This window comes from Suricata suricatta, chromosome X (assembly GCF_006229205.1).
Source record: "Suricata suricatta isolate VVHF042 chromosome X, meerkat_22Aug2017_6uvM2_HiC, whole genome shotgun sequence".
NCBI classification, from domain to species: Eukaryota; Metazoa; Chordata; class Mammalia; order Carnivora; family Herpestidae; genus Suricata; species Suricata suricatta.
The window spans coordinates 107,731,019-107,750,606 of record NC_043717.1 but is presented as its reverse complement, the minus strand read 5'-3'; the positions used below and the strand labels follow the sequence as shown (position 1 = coordinate 107,750,606).

The 19,588-nt window shown below is 43.2% G+C and overlaps 1 protein-coding gene across 1 annotated transcript in view; it reads left to right on the top strand.

The window, feature by feature from the left end:
* The window catches only part of CD99L2 (CD99 molecule like 2), a 52,324-nt gene that overhangs the window by 9,911 nt on the left and 22,825 nt on the right, over positions 1–19,588 (top strand). The window contains exon 2 of the mRNA XM_029929716.1: positions 5,903–5,962. Within this exon, the coding sequence (XP_029785576.1) occupies positions 5,903–5,962 (60 nt within the window). The remainder of the gene's footprint in view (positions 1–5,902; positions 5,963–19,588) is intronic.

The window sequence follows — 19,588 nt, the reverse complement described above, 5'->3', positions numbered from 1 at the left end:
GATCCCCAGAACTTATTTACATATAACTAGAATTGTATACCCTTTAGCTTTTTTTAAATGTTATTTTAGAGAGAGAGAGAGAGACGGACAGACAGAGCACAAGCAGGGGAGGGGCAGAGAGAGGGAGACACAGAATCCGAAGCAGGCTCCAGGCTCCGAGCTGTCAGCCCAGAGCCCGACGTGGGGCTTAAACTTACAGAGTGTGAGATCATGACCTGAGCCAAAGTCAGACATTCAACTGACTGAGCCACCCAGGTGCCCCTTGGAAGTGTATACCCTTTGACCAACATCTCCCCATCTCCCCCAACCCCTGGCAGGCACCGTTCTTCTCTGTCACTTTGACTAGTCTACACAGCCTGTGTAAGTGAGGTCATGCACTATTTGTTTTTCCTTGTCTTATTTCACTTATCATTAATGCTGTCAAGGTCCATATGTTTTTTTTCTTGAAAAGGCAGTTTCCTTCTTTTTAATGGCTGAATGATGTGTGTGTGTGTGTGTGTGTGTGTGTGTGTGTGTGTGTGTCTTGGTCTTTATCCATTTATCCATCAATGGTGGACACTCAGGTAGTTTCCATGTTTGGCTGCTGTGAATAATGCTGCAGTGACCATTGGGGTGCAGAGATCTCTTTGAGAACCTGATTTCATTTCCTTTGTTGAGGATCACCCATACTGTTTTCTGCAATGCAGTAGCTGCACCACTTTACTTTCCCACTGACCGTGCACAGGGCACCGTTGTCTCCACACCCTTGCCAGCACGTACCTTGTCGTTTTGATTGAAGCCATTCTAACAGGTGTGAGATGATCCCTCACTGCAGTTTTGACTTGCTTTCTCTGATCATGAGTGATATTGAGCATCTTTTCATGTGCCCATGGGCCATCTGGATGTCTTCTTTGGGAAAGACTGTATTCAGATTCACATAAATGGGCCTTAGGTGGATGCAGGGATGACTAGGCACCAGATGCAGCTGGAGTGTGCACTATATTTTCATTGGCTTGTTTGTTCTTAACTTTTGAGCATTCTTTGTATATTTTGGATAATGTTTTTTTTTTTTTTATCAGATAATGTCTTTTTGCAAATCTTTTTTCCGGCCTGTGACCTATCTTTTCAATCTCTAGACACTGTTTTTCACAGAGCAGAAGTGATTAATTTTAATGAAGTCCGGCTTATGAAATTTTTCTATGGCTCATGCTTTTGGTGTTACATCTAAAAAGTTATTGCCAAACTCAAGGGAACTAGCTTTTCCCCTATGTTGCTTCTAGGAGTTTTATCATTTTGTGTTTTATATTTAAGTCTGTAATCCACTAGGAGTTCATGTTTGTGAAGGATGTAAAGTCTGTGTCTAGATTTTTTTTTCCAGTGGTTGTCTTGGCTCCATTTGTTGAAGAGACTGTCTTTTCTCCATTGTGTTGCTTTTTCTCCTTTGTCAAATACCAGTTGACTATTTATGTGGGTCTGTTTCTGGGCTCTCGATTTTGTTCCATTGATCTGTTTGTCTCTCTCTCTCTCTCTCTTTTTTTTTTTTTGCTAATAGACACTATCTTGATTACTGTAACTTTATAGTAAGTACTGAGGTTGGCTAGTGTCAGTCCTCCAACTTTATTCCTTTCCTTCAGTATTGGAGTTAGAGTGTGAGGGAGGGAGGGAAGAGAGAGAAGGAGACAGAATCCCAAGCAGGCTCCATCCCATCAGCACAGAGCCCAGTGTGGGGCTCAAACTCACATGAGAACATGACCTGAGCTGAAACCAAGAGTCAGATGCTTAGCAGACGGAGCCACCCAGGTGCCACTCCATATAAACTTTTGAATCCTTTTCTTAGTATCTGTGAAATAACTTGTTGACATTTTGATTGTGATTCCACTGAATCTATAAATCAAGTTGGGAAGAACTGATATGTTGATGGCATTGAGTCTTCCTATCTATGAACTTGGAATATCTCTCCGTTTTAGTCCTTTGATTTCTTTCATCACACTTTTGTAGCTTTCTTCATCTAGATCTTCTGTGTATTTTGTTAGATTTATACCAGGTATTTCTTTTTGGGAGCTGCTAATATAGATGGTGCTTTTTAAATTTCAAATTCCACTTGTTAGTGATAAATAGGAAAGGGATTGACCTTGTACCCTCCAACCTAGCTGTAGTCACTTACTAGTTCCAGGCGTTTAAGGAGATTTTTTTGTATTTGTGGATCCTTTTGGATCATCTGCACAGATGATCATGTTATTTGTGACCAAGGAATTTTTATTTCTTCCTTCCCAATCAGGATCTCTTCTCTCTTCTCTTCTCTTCTCTTCTCTTCTCTTCTCTTCTCTCTTCTCTCTTCTCTCTTCTCTCTTCTCTCTTCTCTCTTCTCTCTTCTCTCCTCTTCTCTTCTCTTCTCTTCTCTTCTCTTCTCTTCTCTTCTCTTCTCTTCTCTTCTCTTCTCTTCTCTCTTGTCTTCTCTCTCTCTCTCTCTCTCATTGCAATAGCTAGGACTTCCACTATGATGTTGAAGAATAGTAGTGAGAGGGGGGGACATCATTTCCTTGTTTCTGATCTTGGAAGAAAAGCTTTATTTTCTCACATCAAGTATGGTCTTAGCTATAAGGTTTTTTTTTGTAGATACTCTTTTTCACGTTGAGGAAGTTTCCTTCTATTCCTAGTTTACTGAGAGCATCCCATCCTTTCAAACACCTATATAACATTTCATTGTATTGAAGAACTATGTTCTGTTTAATTATTCTTCTTTGATAAACACTTGGTCTTGTTTCCATTTCTTTTTGCTATTTTAGGCGGTACTGTTGTGAACAACCTTGTACATATCTCTTGGAGCACACATATGAGTGTTTTTCTGTAACAGGTACCTAAAAGTGCAATTGCTGGGTTGAGATATGCATACTGAAATAATTTTAATTTTTCAAATGTTGAAATAATTACAAACATACAGGAAACTTGCAAGTTTGGTACAAGGAAGTCCCCCCCCTTCAATCACATGAGAGTAAGCTGCTTACCTGATGCTCCATCACCCGCCACCGACCCCCACCCCCCCTTTTATACCTCCTCAGTGGAACCGTCTGAGTCAGGAAATTAATGTTGATACCTTATTGCCACCTAACCCTCAGAGCCAATTCAAGTTTCACCAGTTGTCACCATAATGTCTCATACAAGGAATTCAGATTTCCTGTCTGCCTAGATTTCCCGGGGTTCCCACTTTGTGCCGGTGTTTGTGGGTGTCTCTAAATATTTTTTTCAGAATCAGTGGCAAGCAGGCTGTTCGTCAACTCTTAATACTTCAGTGTGCATTTCCTAAAAACAAAGATCCCTTCTCCCCTGACCACAGTAAATCCAGCAAGATCGGGAAATTGACAGTGAGCCAGTCTTACCATCTGGTCAACAGACCTCTTTCAAATTTCACTAAGTGTCCCTATAATGCCCTTTATAGGATCCAATCCAGGATCACCTGTTGGATTTAGCTGTCCCAGTTTCCTTGATCTTGGGGATTATTGTTCAGTGCTGAAAGCTTTTGGCTCATGTTTTGTCCATTTAATACTGTTTACAGTATGAGGACTAATCTTGTACCAATTAATCATAGCAAGAAGCAAAAGTCTACTCCAGAATTTTAGAAGCTAGGTTACTAAGTATTATAATTTTTATTTTCTCGGTGAATTATATACTTTATAAAATATTGGCCTTTTCCTATTTAGATCGTGGGGTCTTGGATTTTATCGTCATAGTAATATTGCCACATCTATTTTCTTCCTGTTACCATTTCCCTGGTATATATTTCTCTATTACATATATTTTGTGTGTGTGATTATTTTGTTTTATGTGTATATTTTGTCAACAGCATATAGTTATACTTTTATTCCATTTATCTTTTGATAAATTTATCCTCTCTACACTCATTTTTTACTGATATGATTGACATATTCTTGTGCTAAGATTCATATTTTCTGTTTAACTGGTTTCTTTTTTCTGTTTGGTGACTTTCGTTGGATTGATTTTTCGCTATTGGTGTTGACCTTTTTTTTGGTTTTTTCTTCTCGAACAAGCTAGTTCTGTATCCTATGTCTTCTTTTAGTGGTTATCCTTAATTCTTTCGCTATGGGAAATGAATTTTTAAAAATCAGGTACATTTTTACAACAGTTTTAGATTTACAATGAAAGTTAGTAAAGAGAGGTCTCATATGGTCCACATTCAGTTTCCTCTATTTTTAACATTTTTACATTCATGTGGCATATTTGTCACAATTAATGAACCAATATTGATGTACTGTTATTAACTAACGTCCATAATCTATTCAGATTTCCTTTGTTTTAACCAAAAGTCCCTTTTTTTTTGTTCCAGGATCCAGTCCAGGGTACCAGTGACCTTCCATCGTCATACCTCCTTAGGCTCTTCAGGCTGTGCCAGTTCCTTATACGTTTTTTTTTCCCCGATGACCTTGATTTTGAGGAGTACTGGTCACATATTTTGTAGGATGCCCCTCAGTTGGAATTTGTCTGATGTTTTTCTCATGATGATACTCGAGTTATAGGTATTTGAGAGGAAGACCACGCATGTGTAGTATCTGTCTCATTTCACAATGTCAAGGGTATATACTGTCAGCAAGACCCATCACTGTTAATGTTAACCTTGATCTGATGTAATACTTCTTAGATTTCTCCACGAAGAGTTACTTTCTCCTCCCATCTACCTTCTTATACTGTAATCCTTGGAAGGAAGTCAACACTTACAGAGTGGAGAGTTAGGCTTCATCTCCTTGAGCTAGAAATATCTACATAAATTAATTTGAATTCTTGTATTTCATCCTCCTTTTTTAATGTTTATTTTTATTTGTGTGTGTGTGTGTGTGTGTGTGTGTGTGTGTGTGAGAGAGAGAGAGAGAGAGAGAGAGCGAGCGAGCATGAATGAATGAATCTGAAGCAGGCTCCAGGCTCCAAGCAGGCAGCACAGAGCCTGACGTGGGGCTCGAACCCATGAACTGTGAGATCATGAGCTGAGCCGAAGTCGGACGCTTAACCGACTGAGCTTATTGCTTCTGGGGTGTTACTGCTTTAGGCCCTCCCAGGTGACAGAGCAGAGGTGTATGTCTGCATACTAACCCATGTATATATACACACGTGTCAAAGTATTTCTATGTGTAACCATCTGCATGTATATTAAGCTAAACATTCATACTGAGGTCTCCAATTCTAATCCATTATCACATGGATCATTCTAGTCTTCTCTTATCCATAACCTCCCTCTCCAACAGTGAGAAGCCTGGCTTCTACAGTTCACCACCCATTTACCTATGTGTTCAATTCCAGTATATGTGGTAGTTTGAGAGTTGATAATGTATATACCCCTATGGGAAACTACGTGTCCATCTAGAGGGAATGATAGCTGTCAAGTTCAATAGCAATCAGACTTGGGCAGATGGGTCCACCTCTGAGAACAGATTCTCTCGTAAAAAGCTTTTCCATAGGGCCTTTTACGTTATGTGTAATCAGAGCTACTAGTCTAGATATGGAGCTGGGATGGGGGTGGGGGATGGTACACTGAATTGAGACAACGCAGAGCAGCCTTTGTGAGGTGTGGAATGGGATGAAAGAACATGGCACATATCGATGGAACTTTGGAATCCAGTGTTCCTTGTTGCAAAAGTCATGCATACTCCGGAGAAGACTTTTCATAATGTTGTACTTCATGTTCTGTACAGTTGAGCCTTTAGCCTTCTAGGGGACTGAAGGCTGTTGTCTTTTTGGTTTGCGTGGGGTTAAGATGTTTGTAGAAGATCATCAACTAAATATAGCTTTGGGTGGCTTCTACTGACGTCCGTTTGTCATGTTACTTTCATGGCACTCTATCTAAAGGGAAATAACCATTGTAAGTACTATTTTGTCTTATGCAAAAATAATTACATTTTTCTTTTTTAATTTTTAGGATCTGGGGACTCTGATTTTCGTCTGGAGGATGCATTTGAAGAAACTTCCTCAGTAAAGCGTGAGTAATGAATCACACTATTAAAAAGCAAACAATAATGATTAATATACACCACCTGCTCAGAAAACACACCACCTGCTCAGAAAACACACGACCCACTCCGAATACACGCTCAAGGAAATCAGTAGGTGGCCTATATTGATCAGATAAAGTATGGGTGTCATAAATTGCGTTATTTAAGAGAAAGTCTGACTGTTTAACGTAATTTGTTTCCTTTGTGAAGAATACCAAACAGGGAAATAGCTGAGACAGCATTTTGGTCAGCAGCAGCCTCAGAAGACCGCCTTTCCCTAGCTCAAAAAAAAGGTACTTTGAAGTGAATAAGGGATTTGTTTCTCCTTCTAGATTTTTTTTATAATGACTTTTCTTAAAATGGTGTCTGTATGTAATCTCTCAAATGCTAAGCTTTGTTATCAGTTTCTCTTTAAATTTTTTGAAAAAAAAAATTAAAATGTGTGAATGTTAGAACGTGCAGCTGAGATTTTGTGTCCCCCACCCCCCTAACTAATGGATACTCGCATCCCAGGAGGGAGCTGCTGGTCCCAAGTGATTTTCTGTGCTGTTACATACATCTCTACACATAGAGTGTTTGCTGTCTTTTTGCTCTATATAGCATGTGCAGAGCTATTTAATTCAGCTATATGTGTGTGATTGCACAGCCTTTTGTACTGGATACATGTTGGAGACCTGAACGAATCTCTCTCTCTCTGTATTAACTTCCTACGGCTGCTGTAACAATGTACCATACAGTGGAGACTTAAAGACTACAGAGATATATTCTCGTACAGTTCTGGAGGCCTCAAGTCCAAAATCAAGGTGTCGCCAGGACCACACTTCCTCTGAAGGCCCTGGGGCAAAAAGCTTCCTTACCCAGCCCTGCTCCCGGGGGGCTTGTACCTGGGAGGCTCCAGTCTCTGCCTCTGTCTCAACGGGGCCTTCTCCTTTCGCGGGTGTCGTCTTCCCTTATGTCTCTTACAGGGATACTTTTTGTTGGGTTTAGAAACCACCTGCATAATCCTGAATGATCTCATCTCAAGATCCTTAACTTTAATTACATCTGCAAAGACTGTTTTTCCAATTAGGGTCACATTAATGGCTTCTGGGGATGAGGATTCTACTATATATTTTGGGGGCCACCATGCACCCTGCTACATCATCTGTAGATCCTCATCTTTATATCTGTCCTATAAATGTAAATTGTGTTTCGTGGAGCTGGCATTCCAGTGGTGTGGCTTTGGCCGTGGCCAGGGATGCCATTTCCTCACCGCCAGATAATGTGATTTGTTTTCGTGTTGCATGATTACAAATGAGGCTTCAGTGACCAGTCTTGTCCATATACCTTGTGCAATAGGAACAATGTTCCATTATGTATTCACTGAACATTGTTGAGTTCCTTTTCCCCCAGATCCACACATCACCAGATTTTACCTGTCCAAGGCATTTTACCCATATGATGGACAAAATATGTTTATGATGTATTTCTCTAGTTATACTAAGATGGAGCATCATTTCATATATTTACTGGACATTTGTATTTTCCTCTGGGAAATTGTCTGTTCATCTCTTTTCCCCATGTTCCTGCTGCTTGTCTTTCTCATGGGTTTGTGGGCTCTCTGTATGTTCTGGATTGGGAAAGGCGGGGGCTCTGGAGTCAGACTTCCTGCATCTGAACCCTGCCTCTGCCACTTACTGTCACTGTGGGTAAGTCACCTGGCTTCTCTGTGCCTCCGTTTCCTTGTCTGTTATGTGAAGTTAGTAATGAGCCCTACCTGCTAGGATTATGGTAAGGATTAGATAAGACAGCCCGTGTGAAGCCCTCAGCCCAGGACTGGCATGAGGCGAGTGCCCAGTAAGTGTCGGCTGATGGGCAGGACTGACCGTGGCTGCGTCTCTGGCGTAAGTCAAGCATACGTGAGCAGTGCGTACCTACTGAACTTGATCAACACACTGAAAGCAATTCCTCCCTCTCAAAACCCCAGCTAGATATTTTGCAGAAACAGACAAACTGGTCCTAAAATTCAGATGGAATTCAAGGGACCCCAAATTGCCAAAACAATCTGGAACAAAGAAAAAGTTGGAAGATTCCTGCTTCCTAATTTCAGAACATACTACAAATCTGCAGTAATGCAGATAGCGTGGCACTAGCGTAAAAGCAGACACTGAGTTCACTGGAATGGAATTCAAAGTCTAGAAATAAAGCATTAGATCTGTGGCCTGTTGACTTTTGACAAAGATGCCAAGATTGTTCAATGGGAGAAGAAAAAGCTCTTTAGTAAATGGTGCTGGAAAACTGGATCTCCACATGCAAAAGAAGGAAGTTGGACCCTTGCCTCATGCCTTATACAAGCACTAACTCAAAACGGATCATAAACCTGAAACTACAAATGTCTTTAAAAGTTCATTTTCATGTATGGTGTGAGGGCATTCCTCAGGTCTTTCCTGAGTATGCACACTGTCCTGTCCATGCAGGTGGCCTTTTGGATTCCCAGGAAGATAAATACACTTAGTTGATTAGCAAGGATGGCTTTCATGAAATCATTTAACATCTCTCAAAATAAATATGACCAAAAATTAATGACAAACCCAAAATAAACATAAGTATGAAGACCCCCAAATAGGAGATTTGTTCCTTTCCTGATGGGGGACTTTTTGCTACTTCCATCCCTTTCTCAGTTCTGTACCTGCCCCTCCGATCTCCGTCAGCACCTATCAGTGGCCCATAGGGCCACTGCATGTCATGTCTTCAGTCAGATGACACCCTTCAAAGCCTCATCACTCTGCCATCCCCCCCTTTTTTTTTTCTGTCTTAGCTACTGAGGGTCAAAGAGATAGACCTGTCCATCTCTCCTAAGCTCAAATATGTTTTCTGGTGGAGAATGTTCTCCTTTGTATATAGTACCTTTCTTACTTAAAGAATTCCTGGACCTCCTAGATCCGGCTGTTGTGAAGGACCTTCATTCGTCAGTTCAACAGTGATTATTGAGTGCACTGCTCCAGTGCTGGGAATACCGTGTGTACTAGATCTGCCCTCAGTTATCTTCTCTGAAGGGACACAGTACACAAAATAATATCAGGTGTCGCTGGGCGCTCTGGAACAAATATAACAGTGTGATGGGACCAGGAGGGCCCAAGGAGGTGGTAAGGGGTGGCTACTTTAGATGAAGTGGTAAAAGTCCCCCTGACAAGAAGTGACCTGTGAGGAGTGGGGAAAGAGGTGTCAAGGCCAAGGAAGCAGGTGTAAGAGCCCTAAGGCAGAAGGGAACTGTACCGGCTCTGGGGCTTAGAAGGTGGCCTATGTGACTAGCGTGTGGGGGATGTGGGAGAAAAGACAGAGAAGTTGGAAGGGGCTGGATCATATGGGGTCTTCTGGGGCATAGTGACCACTTTATTCTAAATGCAAGGGGAAGCTCCTGAAATTGTAAAAACTGCTTTATTGAGATATAATTCACATATGATACAATTCATCCATTTAATTCTTTTTTTTTTTAATATTTGTTTATTTTTGAGAGACAGAGCATGAGCAGGGGAGGAATAGAGAGACAGGGAGACACAGAATCCGAAGCAGGCTCTGGGCTGTCAGCACAGAGCCCAATGCGGGACCTGAACCCACAAACCTTGAGATCATGACCTGGGCCGAAGTCGGACACTCAACTGACTGAGCCACCCAGGCGCCCCCATTTAATTCTTTTTTAATGTTTATTTTTGAGAGAGAAAGAGAGGGAGGGAATGAATGAATGAATGAATGAATGAATGAGCGAGCCAGGGAGGGGGACAGAGAGAGGGAGACACAGAAGCAGGCTCCAGGCTCTGAGCTCTTAGCACAGAGCCTGATGCGGGGCTTGAACTCATGAGCCATGAGATCATGACCTGAGCCAAAGTACAATATTTAACCAACCATCCGGGCACCCCATAGTTCATCCATTTAAAGTGTGCAACTGAGTGGTTTTTTAGTATATTTGCAGGGTTGTGCAATCATCACTATAGTCCCATTTTAGGACCTTTCCATCATCCCCCAAAAAACTCTGTACCCCGTAGGTGTCACTGCCCAGTCCCTGATTATTTCCCTCCTCCAGCCCCTGACAACCACTGATCTCCTTCCTGTCTCTCTGGATTTCCTGATTCTGGGTATTTCCTATAAATGGAGTCCAATAATATGCGGACTTTACGTTTGGCTTCTTATACTCAGCATGATATTTTCCTTTTTTTTAACATTTTCTTTTTAAAATTAATATTATTTTTTAAACTTACATCCAAGTTAGTCAGCATATAGTGCAACAATGATTTCAGGAGCAGATCCTTAATGCCTCTTGCCCATTTAGCCCATCCCTTTTCCTACAACCCCTTAAGTAACCCTGTTTGTTCTCCATATTTCAGTCTCTTATGTTTTTTCCCCCTCCCTGTTTTTAAATTATTTTTGCTTCCCTTTCCTTATGTTCATCTGTTCTGTGTCTTAAAGTTCTTATGTGTGTGACATCATATGATATTTGTCTTTCTCTAATTTTGCTTAACATAATACCCTCTAGTTCCATCCACGTAGTTGCAAATGACAAGATTTCATTCTTTTTGATTGCCAAGTAACACTCCATTGTGTATATATACCACATCTTTTTTATCCATTCATCCATCTATAGACACTTGGGCTCTTTCCATACTTTGGCTATTGTTGACAGTGCTGCTCTAAACATTGGGTTGCGTGTATCCCTTAGAAACAGCACACCTGTATCCCTTGGATAAATACCTAGTAGTGCACTTGCTGAGTTGTTCTATTTTTAATTTTTTGAGGAACCTCCATACTGTTTCCAGAGTGGCTGCACCAGTTTGCATTCCCACCAGCAGTGCAAAGGAGATCCTCTTTCTCCACATCCTGACCAACATCTGTTGTTGCCTGAGTTATTAATGTCAGCCATTCTGACGGGTGTGAGGTGGTATCTCATTGTGGTTTTGATTTGTATTTCCCTGATGATGAGTGATGTTGAGCATCATTTCATATGTCGGTTGGCCATCTGGATGTCGTCTTTGGAGAAGTGTCTGTTCATGTCTTTAGCCCATTTCTTCACTGGATTGTTTCTTGGGTGTTGAGTTTGATAAGTTCTTTATAGATTTTGGATGCAAACCCTTTATCTGATATGTTGTTTGCAAATATCTTCTCCCGTTCTGTCACTTGCCTTTTAGTTTTGCTGATTGTTTCCTTTGCAGAAGCTTTTTATCTTGATGAAGTCCCAAGAGTTCATTTTTGCTTTTGTTTCCCATGCCTCTGGAGATGTGTTAGAAGTTGCTGTGGCCAAGGTCAAAGAGGTTCCTGCCTGCTTTCTCCTTGAGGATTTTGATGGCTTCCTATCTTGCATTTAGGTCTTTCATCCATTTTGAGTGTATTTTTGTGTGTGATGTAAGAAAGTGGTCCAGGTTCATTTTCCTGCATGTTGCTGTCCAGTTTTCCCAGCACCTCTTGCTAAAGAGACTGTCTTTATTCCATTGGATATTCTTTCCTGCTTCATCAAAAATAAGTTGGCCCTATGTTTCTGGGTCCATTTCTGGGTTCTCTGTTCTGTTCCATTGATCTGAGTGTCTGTTCATGTGCCAGTGCCATACTGTCTTGATTATTACAGCTTTGTAATACTGCTTGACGTCCAACATTGTGATGCTTCCTGCCTTGGTTTTCTTTTTCAGGATTGCTTTGGCTATTCGGGGTCTTTTCTGGTTCCATACAAATTTTAGGATTGCTTGTTCTAGCTCTGTGAGGAATGCTGGTCCTATTTTGATGGGTATTGCATTGAATATGTCGATTGCTTTGGGTAGTATTGACATTTTAACAATATTTGTTCTTCCTATCCAGGAGCATGGAATATTTTTTCATTTTTTGGTGTCTTCAATTTCTTTCATAAGCCTTCTGTAGTTTTCAGTGTATAGATTTGTCACCTACCATAATATTTTCAAGGTTCATCTGTGTTGCTTTCATAATTTCGCTCCTCACTTCCTCCCCCGCTCCCTTTCCTTCCCTCTCCATCCCTCTTCCGTCCATGTCTTCCTCTTGCTGTGTGTGTAATCATCTCACTGGGGAAGCACGCTTCTGCTTCTGCCCTCTAAAGCTGCTTGTGATTGTCCCTATTTCCTTGGAAGGCCACAGACCTCCTCACTAAGCCACAGTTGGGCGAACCCGGCCGGGTGTGTTTACTGTGTTGTAGCACGTATGAAAACGACTGCCTTCTGGGAGGAACACTATATTGCTGGCAGCATTTGCTGAGCCACAGAGAATCTTCTCTAAGTTTGTCATTTTGAGAAAAGCTTCACAGAAATAGGTATCTTTATTTTAGGAGCTTCGATTAAGTTGACCTAGTATTCTAAATCCTTGGTAAATAGCTAGACTTGCCTCGTCTCAATTGTGGATGATAAATCCCATTTAAAAGTTCATGACAAGAAAATCTGTAGTTAATAGTATCTTAATCACACAAATCCAAGCCACTGCTTCCACATGCATGTTAAGGAATGTTTTCTTGAAATGGCACATACAGATCTCCAGAGAAGAGAGACTTCTCCAGAAACCATCTGTAGTAGGGCAGAACCTCACGAAGCTATACTGATCAAGACCATGAGATACCAGCATAGGATCAACATGATTAGATCAACAGTCTGAAAATCAACCCTTATATGTGTGGTCAGTTGCTTTTTTTTTCTTTTAATCTGGAAAAAAATAATTTTACATGAGCTATTGGAGTCCTACAGACTTTAATATTACCTAAGGTGCCATTGCTTTCCTGAGAATTCCTCAGATAATGGTTTCAGCATCGTGATTTCTTCTTCCTACGCACACCTGTCACCACAACATAGGCACACGTCCAGGGTGTCCTTCCCACACATGTGCTGTGCCTTTTACAGCTTAACGTAAAGTGGAAGTTATACACCTAAAATCATCCCTGAACTGATGATGAACTAGATTCAAAAGGACATTAGGCTATCACGTGTGGTCTCTTTAGCATAAAACCTGTCCAGCAGTGTGGTTTTCACGCTGAAGTGCACCTTGGTGTCAGATGCCTGTCCGAGGAGGAAGCAAGCACGGTCATATCAAGGGAAGGATTTGCCATAGTCTCAACTTCCATGTGTACTTTTACTAAAACTGAATTGTGGGAGAACACAATGCAGTTGTGATGATCTGCCCACCCTCTGCCCCATCCCTCTTTGTTAAAGACAGTTATTAAAGTAAATTCACATAACATAAATTAGCCTTTTTAAAACATTCACAGTGTTGTGCAACCACCATGTCTGTCAAGTCCCAAAACATTTCCATCCCTTGAAAGTTAAGTTGCTTTCCCATTAAGCAATTTTTCCTCCTTTCTCCCTCCCTTTCCGCAGATGATCACCAATCTGCTTTCTATATCGCTTGATTTATCTATTCTGAGTATTTGATAACATAGTTCATTCTTTTTATGAGCAGTAGCGCATCGTATGGATAGACCAGTTTGTGTATTCATCGGTTGATGGACATTTGGCTGTTTCTGACTTTTGGCTGCGTGAGCGGTGCTGCTGTGAACATGCCTGTGTACATTCTTGTTTGAATACCTGTTTTTAATTCTTTGGCGGCATATACCCGGGCGGGGAATTGCAAGGGCATGTGGTCGTTCAGTGTTTCATGTTTTGAGGAGCCGCCAAACTACTTCGCACACTGGCTGCACCATTTTACACACCCACTGGCAGTGTAAGAAGGATTCCAATTTCTCCACATGCTGGCCAACTTCCTTGCCGTTTTTCCCCCTGAAACTTTGTACCCTTTGCCTAACACCTCCCCATTCCCTCTCCCCAGCCCACCCCACCCCCGGCCCTTGGTAACCACCATTCTGACCTCTGATTCTATGAATTTTCCTACTTGAGATCCCTCCCAGGAGTGGGACCATGGACCATTTGTCCTTATTTTCCTTAGCATCATGTCCTCCAGGTTATGCAGCTATGAGCATAATGCCTCAATGAACAAGCAAGTGCGGATCTCTCCCTGAGATCCTGAGTTCATTCCTTGTGGCTCGATGCCTAGAAGTAGGATTGCCAGATCCAGTAGTAGGCCTGTTGTTTTCAGTTTTTGAGGAGCCCCTGTGGTGTTTTGTTCGATGCCGCTTTATCCTCTGTGTAGGTTTGTGTATTCTCCGTGGAAGACACAGAACCCTTCCATGCCTGCAGGAATTGTTAGGTGGAGTGCTCTCCATACATCACGTAGATCCCAGTGGTGGAGTGAATGTGGTCTCTTATGAGAGAAAACGGCTAGTTCAACTCAAAATTGAAATAACCACATGAGTGGCTTTTCCCAAGTCACGTGTTACACTTTGAGCAGTATAATTGCTTTCACAGCCCTTCCCATTTCGTTGCGCAGAATGTCAGAAAGTTGCGTGCTCAAGATTGAGCGATTTTTAATCAAGTATTTTTTCGGCTCCCTTCTATTAATTTTGTATCACCTCATAGTCAGTTGCCGTAGGTTACTGAGTTAGGACCATACCAATGCATTCTCTCAGTCCCCTGGGTCAGGAGTTCGGGTTCTGTCTCTGGGTCCTCCACTTAGTGTTTTCTGTGGAGCCGCAGTTGACGTACCAGCCGAGGCTGGCTCTGCCATGAGATTGGAAGTTGTGGTAGTATTCTGTCACTGCTGTAATGAATCACGGCAAAGTGGCTTGCTTAAACAATATACCTTTGTTGTCTTCTAATCACTGAGATCAGAAATCTGATCTGGCTGTCACCGAGCTAAAACCAGCGTGTCAGCATAGCTGTGTTCTTCTGGGGGCTGTAGGCAACATCAGGGTCCTGGTCTTTTCCAGCTTCTTCGGGAGGCCTGCATTCTTTATCTCATGGTCCTTTCCTCCATCTTCAGAGCCAGCAGTGTCGTGTAGCATCTGGAGATCCTTCTCCCTGTTTCTCTTTCTTTTAAGGACCCTTGTGATCGCACTGAACCCACACAGATAATCCAGGGTAGTCTTCCTGTCTTCGTATTCTGAACTTAAAAACACATGTGGAACCTGTTGCCGTGGAAGGAGACGTGTTTACAGGTTCTGGGAATTAGGACATTGCCACCTTTGTTGGGGGCAGCGTTACCTTTCCCCCATATCTGCTCTCTGGCTCACAAATATTCATGTCCCTACCACATGCAGGAGCCATTCGCTGTCCCACCTTCTTCACAACTTTCAATGCATTACATCATTGACCCGGACTCCGAAATCTTAATTTAATCAGCACAGATGACCTGTATTCTCTTAAGTTGGGTGTAGGTAAGGCTCTGGATCTAACCCGTTCTCAGGGACAGTCCTTCTCCCTGTATACCTGTGAGACTCAAGAAACCAGTTATTTGCACCCCAAAATACAATAACACAGATCTCCCACTTACAGAAGTGAGGAAATAGAAGGCAAGAAGACTTCACCGACCTCTAGCAATTTCTGAATCCAGCTGGGCAGACTCCATTAGGCTCTGTCCTCAGAGCCATCCTCCATTTCCATGAAAAACAGCACGTTTGCAGCTGAGCTGTTCTATCCGCCAATACAATTGTGGGAGGCTACACAGACGTCTTCCTCTCTGTTGTCTTTCTGTCCCCGTTACCTCCAAGCTGGTGTTCCTGCCCCTGTACAATTCTCAAGAACCTTACGGGTCTCCCGTGTGTGTCGTGGCGATCACTCAGCTGGACGAGAGGCTCCTCTATACATCTTTCGTGGATGATGCCATCTCTGTTCCTGGCTTCTGCTGAGGTGGCTGAGGGGAGCCATGAGTCACATGTATAATCTCTTCAAAGAGCCTTTGTGTGACTGTGTACTGTGAGCTGTTGACCCTTCCAAGGCACTGACGTAAGGTTTTCCAGACACACCATTGGCTCTCTCTTCAGAGCGTGCTCTCTTGGCAGTGGATTTTTGCTCTTTTTGCAATTTTGTTAGGATGGAAGTTTCCCACATCATCAGGTGCTGGTTCCTGTTTGCTGATGAGTTCTGCCTTCACTCTTTGCTTCCTCTCTCATTTTAGTGAGAGAAGCAGGAAGAAATGAGGTCAAGCCATTAACACTTTCTGTGGGGGGAACCTCCTCAGCTCGCCTCTGCAAGCTCATTATTTACAAGTTCTGCTTTCTGTGTGACTACAGGACGCACAGTTCGGCCAGTGTCCGATAGCATGTTCCCCAGTTCCGTCTGAGACCTCACTGGCAAAGCCTTTAACAACCATGTTTTTCTCAGAAGTCAGTGTGTGATGATTTAAGGAATTTCTAGTGTGGTAGGAGTATTGTCGACCATGTTCTTTCTGAATCCTCATTAGCTATCACTAGTTAACATCCGTATTTCTCACAGTCTATTCAAGGAAGCTAGGCTTTTTCTCTGGTGCCTGTCAGAATCCCTCCAGCCTTTGTCTGTTACTGGATTCTATAGCCACTTCCACGTGTCTACGTGTTTATTACAGCAGGACCTTAATCCTAGTCCCCAAATTTGTAGTTTCTTATTGCTACTGTAGCGAATCACAGCAGCGTGCTGCCTTATAGCAGCACACATTGATTCTCTTACAGTTCTGGAGTCCAGAAATGCATGATTTGGGTTTCACTGGATGAAAATGACAATACGGGCTGGGGTCCTTTCAGAGGCTCTAGGGGGAAGTCTGGTTTCCTGGCCTTTTCCTGCTTCTGGAGGCCGGCCACCTGCGTGCCATGGCTAGTGGCCCCTCCTCTGTCCTCACAGCCTGCAAGGTGGCATCTTCACATTTCTCCCTCACTCTCGGCCCTGCTTCCCGCATCACGGGCTCCCCCCCCCCCCGCCCCCCGCTCTCCTGCCTGGCTCAATTATCCAGGGCTTCTTATGCAATACAGGATGATGTTTTCATCTCCACGTCCTTAGCTTGATCACATCCACACAGTCCCTTTTCCCATGTAAGGTAACATACTCTCGCAGTCAGTTTGCTTGGCAGAGTTCTTTTCTGTGCAGCTGCGGAACTAGTGACCACTTCTTCAAGGTCAGCGAGACGATGAGTGGCCACTACCTTTAACGTCGGCTCAGGGAAGGCCGAAAGCCCTCTTTTCAAGGGCTACAGACCTGATTATGTTTGAATCACCCAGAATATTCTCCCTTTTGAGTAATTCATTCATATTGATTGGCATCCTAATCATATCTGCAAAATCCCTTCACCTCTGCCGTATGTCGTAACCTGATCTTGAGAGTGACCTGGTTTCTGCCCCCACCCCCACTCAGGGGGCTGGGATTCTACAGGCTGTGTCCCTCTAGGACATTAAGCAAAACGGCCATTTTCTTTCTTTCTTTAAGGTTATTTATTTATTTTGAGAGAGGGAGCACGAGCATGCACACATGAATAGGGGAGAGGCAGAGGGAGAGGGGGAGAGAGAATCCCAAACAGGTTCCCTGCTGTCAGCACAGAGCCCATTGCAGGGCTCGGACTCACAAACTGCGAGGTCGTGACCTGAGCCAAGATCAAGAGTCGGCCTAACCAACCGAGCCTCCCAGGTGCCCCAGAGCTGTCCTTCCTTTCACTGCGATTGTGGAGTGAAGAATCTAATGCACTCTCCCACTGTTCTGTGCTACTGCCATGGTTCACGCGAAGGGCCAGTTGCTTTCCACGCTGTTGCTTTTGCACCCTGTAAAAAGGGCAAAGCATATCTGAGAAGGATTATGAAAATAGTTATGACCCCATAGACTCCCAGGGATTCGTGGAAGACTCTGAGAATTACTGAGAGCTGTTTATGTGGCATCCGTCTTTTTTCCCTTAAATCAAAGATTTCTTCACTGTTAATGCACCCCGAGCATGTATGGGTGGGGCTGTGGTGAGCAGAAAGGTCACGTTAGATGCCTTCCGTGGTACTGAGCTGCCTTTACAGGTTCACTTCTGTAGGTGGGCCTGTGAGGTCTTCCTTTGGGGAGGACGATCTGATAACGTCTTTGAGCAGCTCTGCTTCGAAGCACTTTTGTTCTAGGGCATGGATGCTTAGAACACAGGCACTGCACGGTGGGATTTTAGCATTCCATTTGGGGCGGGTATAAAACCTACAGGACATGCTCTACAGCCAATCAAAGATTGATCTCTGGAACCGACATGAAGAAAGTAAATCACAGAACAGAATGTATGTGTATGAATCAGCTCTTATCCAATAAGTGTATTCAAGCACACTCACAGGCACACATGCATATGTGAAAACATTCAGAGTAGCCACCTCTGAGGGTAGATTCGAGGCTGACTTTACTATTTTCTTTGAGTTCTCTACAATCGGATTACTTTTCTATTAAGCATATAGTACAAATTTAAACTTAAAAAATACCATACTGTTGGATTACTTTTATATTGACCATATGTAACAAATTTAAACTTAAACAAATTAAAGCCATACTTATATGAGGAAGAACACAGATGTCAGAACTGGTGAAGCCTTCACAACCCCATCCGCCCCTCACGGGTCAGGAAAGGACTTGTCCAAGGTCCTGCCACACACTAGTAGGGCCGTGGGGCTGGGGCCCAGCAATTCTGGCTTTTCCTCCAGGGCCTTTCTTCTGCAGCATGCTGCTGTCATGTGTGTTTGCGTGGGTAAGGTGATGACCCCAAAGGGGCATTTGGCATCAGGTGGTGCCCCCTGGCCAAAAAAGCCCTGGCAAAGGCCACTACTGATCCACAGGTCAACCTGCCCCAAAGAAGTGTTACAGTACCTCACCTCCAAAACCATAAACTTGGGCTTGTAGCAACGACTAGCCTGTGTGGCGGTTTGCCTAGCTGATGGAAATTGAGCCCCAGTCATCTAGAAAGAAGATGAAAATGGGACTCTGGTCTTTAAGAGGTGAGTACAATGTGAGAACAGAAAAATAGTGACCCCAGGCCCTGTAGAAAAGCTGTATTTTATATCCTCATCTCAAAGAGCCTGAGAACTGTGTTATTTGTCCTGTAAAGATATCCTCACCGGAAGATTTTCAGTGTGCTGCGAACCATTCAGATTGGGAAGGAACAGCTTTAGTTGTCTGGAAACCTCTCAAATATGTTTACTTACTGCCCTTTCCAACTTGGTTTGCTTAGTTGTTTTCTCCCTCCCTCCCTCCCTCCCTCCCTCCCTCCCTTCCTTCCTTCCTTCCTTCCTTCCTTCCTTCCTTCCTTCCTTCCATCCTTATGCTTGTTTAGTTTTGAGAGATGGAGACAGAGAGAGAGAGAGAGAGAGAGATGGAGCATGAGCAGGGGAGGGCCAAAGAGAGAGGGAGACACAGAATCTGAAGCAGGCTCCAGGGTCTGAGCTAGCTGTCAGCACAGAGTCTGATGCGGGGCTTGAACCCACACACGGGAAGATCATGACCTGAGCCGAAGTTGGACGCTTAAATGACTGAGCCACCCAGGCGCCCCTATTTGCTCCTTAGTTTTTTAAGGTCAGTAACAGGCCTTCCTGGGACCCCGAAGACCAGCCATTTATGTTTCAGACTTTTTTTTTGGTACCAAAAATGACCGTGATGCTCAAATCAACCTTTATATTTTTAAACATTTTCAATTTTTTTAGAAATGTTATTTTTTTGAGAAAGAGACAGAGTGAGCAGGGGAGGGACAGGGAGAGGGAGACCCAAAATCTGAAGCAGGCTCTAGGCTTTGAGCTATCACCACAGAGCCCAACGTGGGGCTCCAACTCATAAACCGTGAGATCATAACCTGAG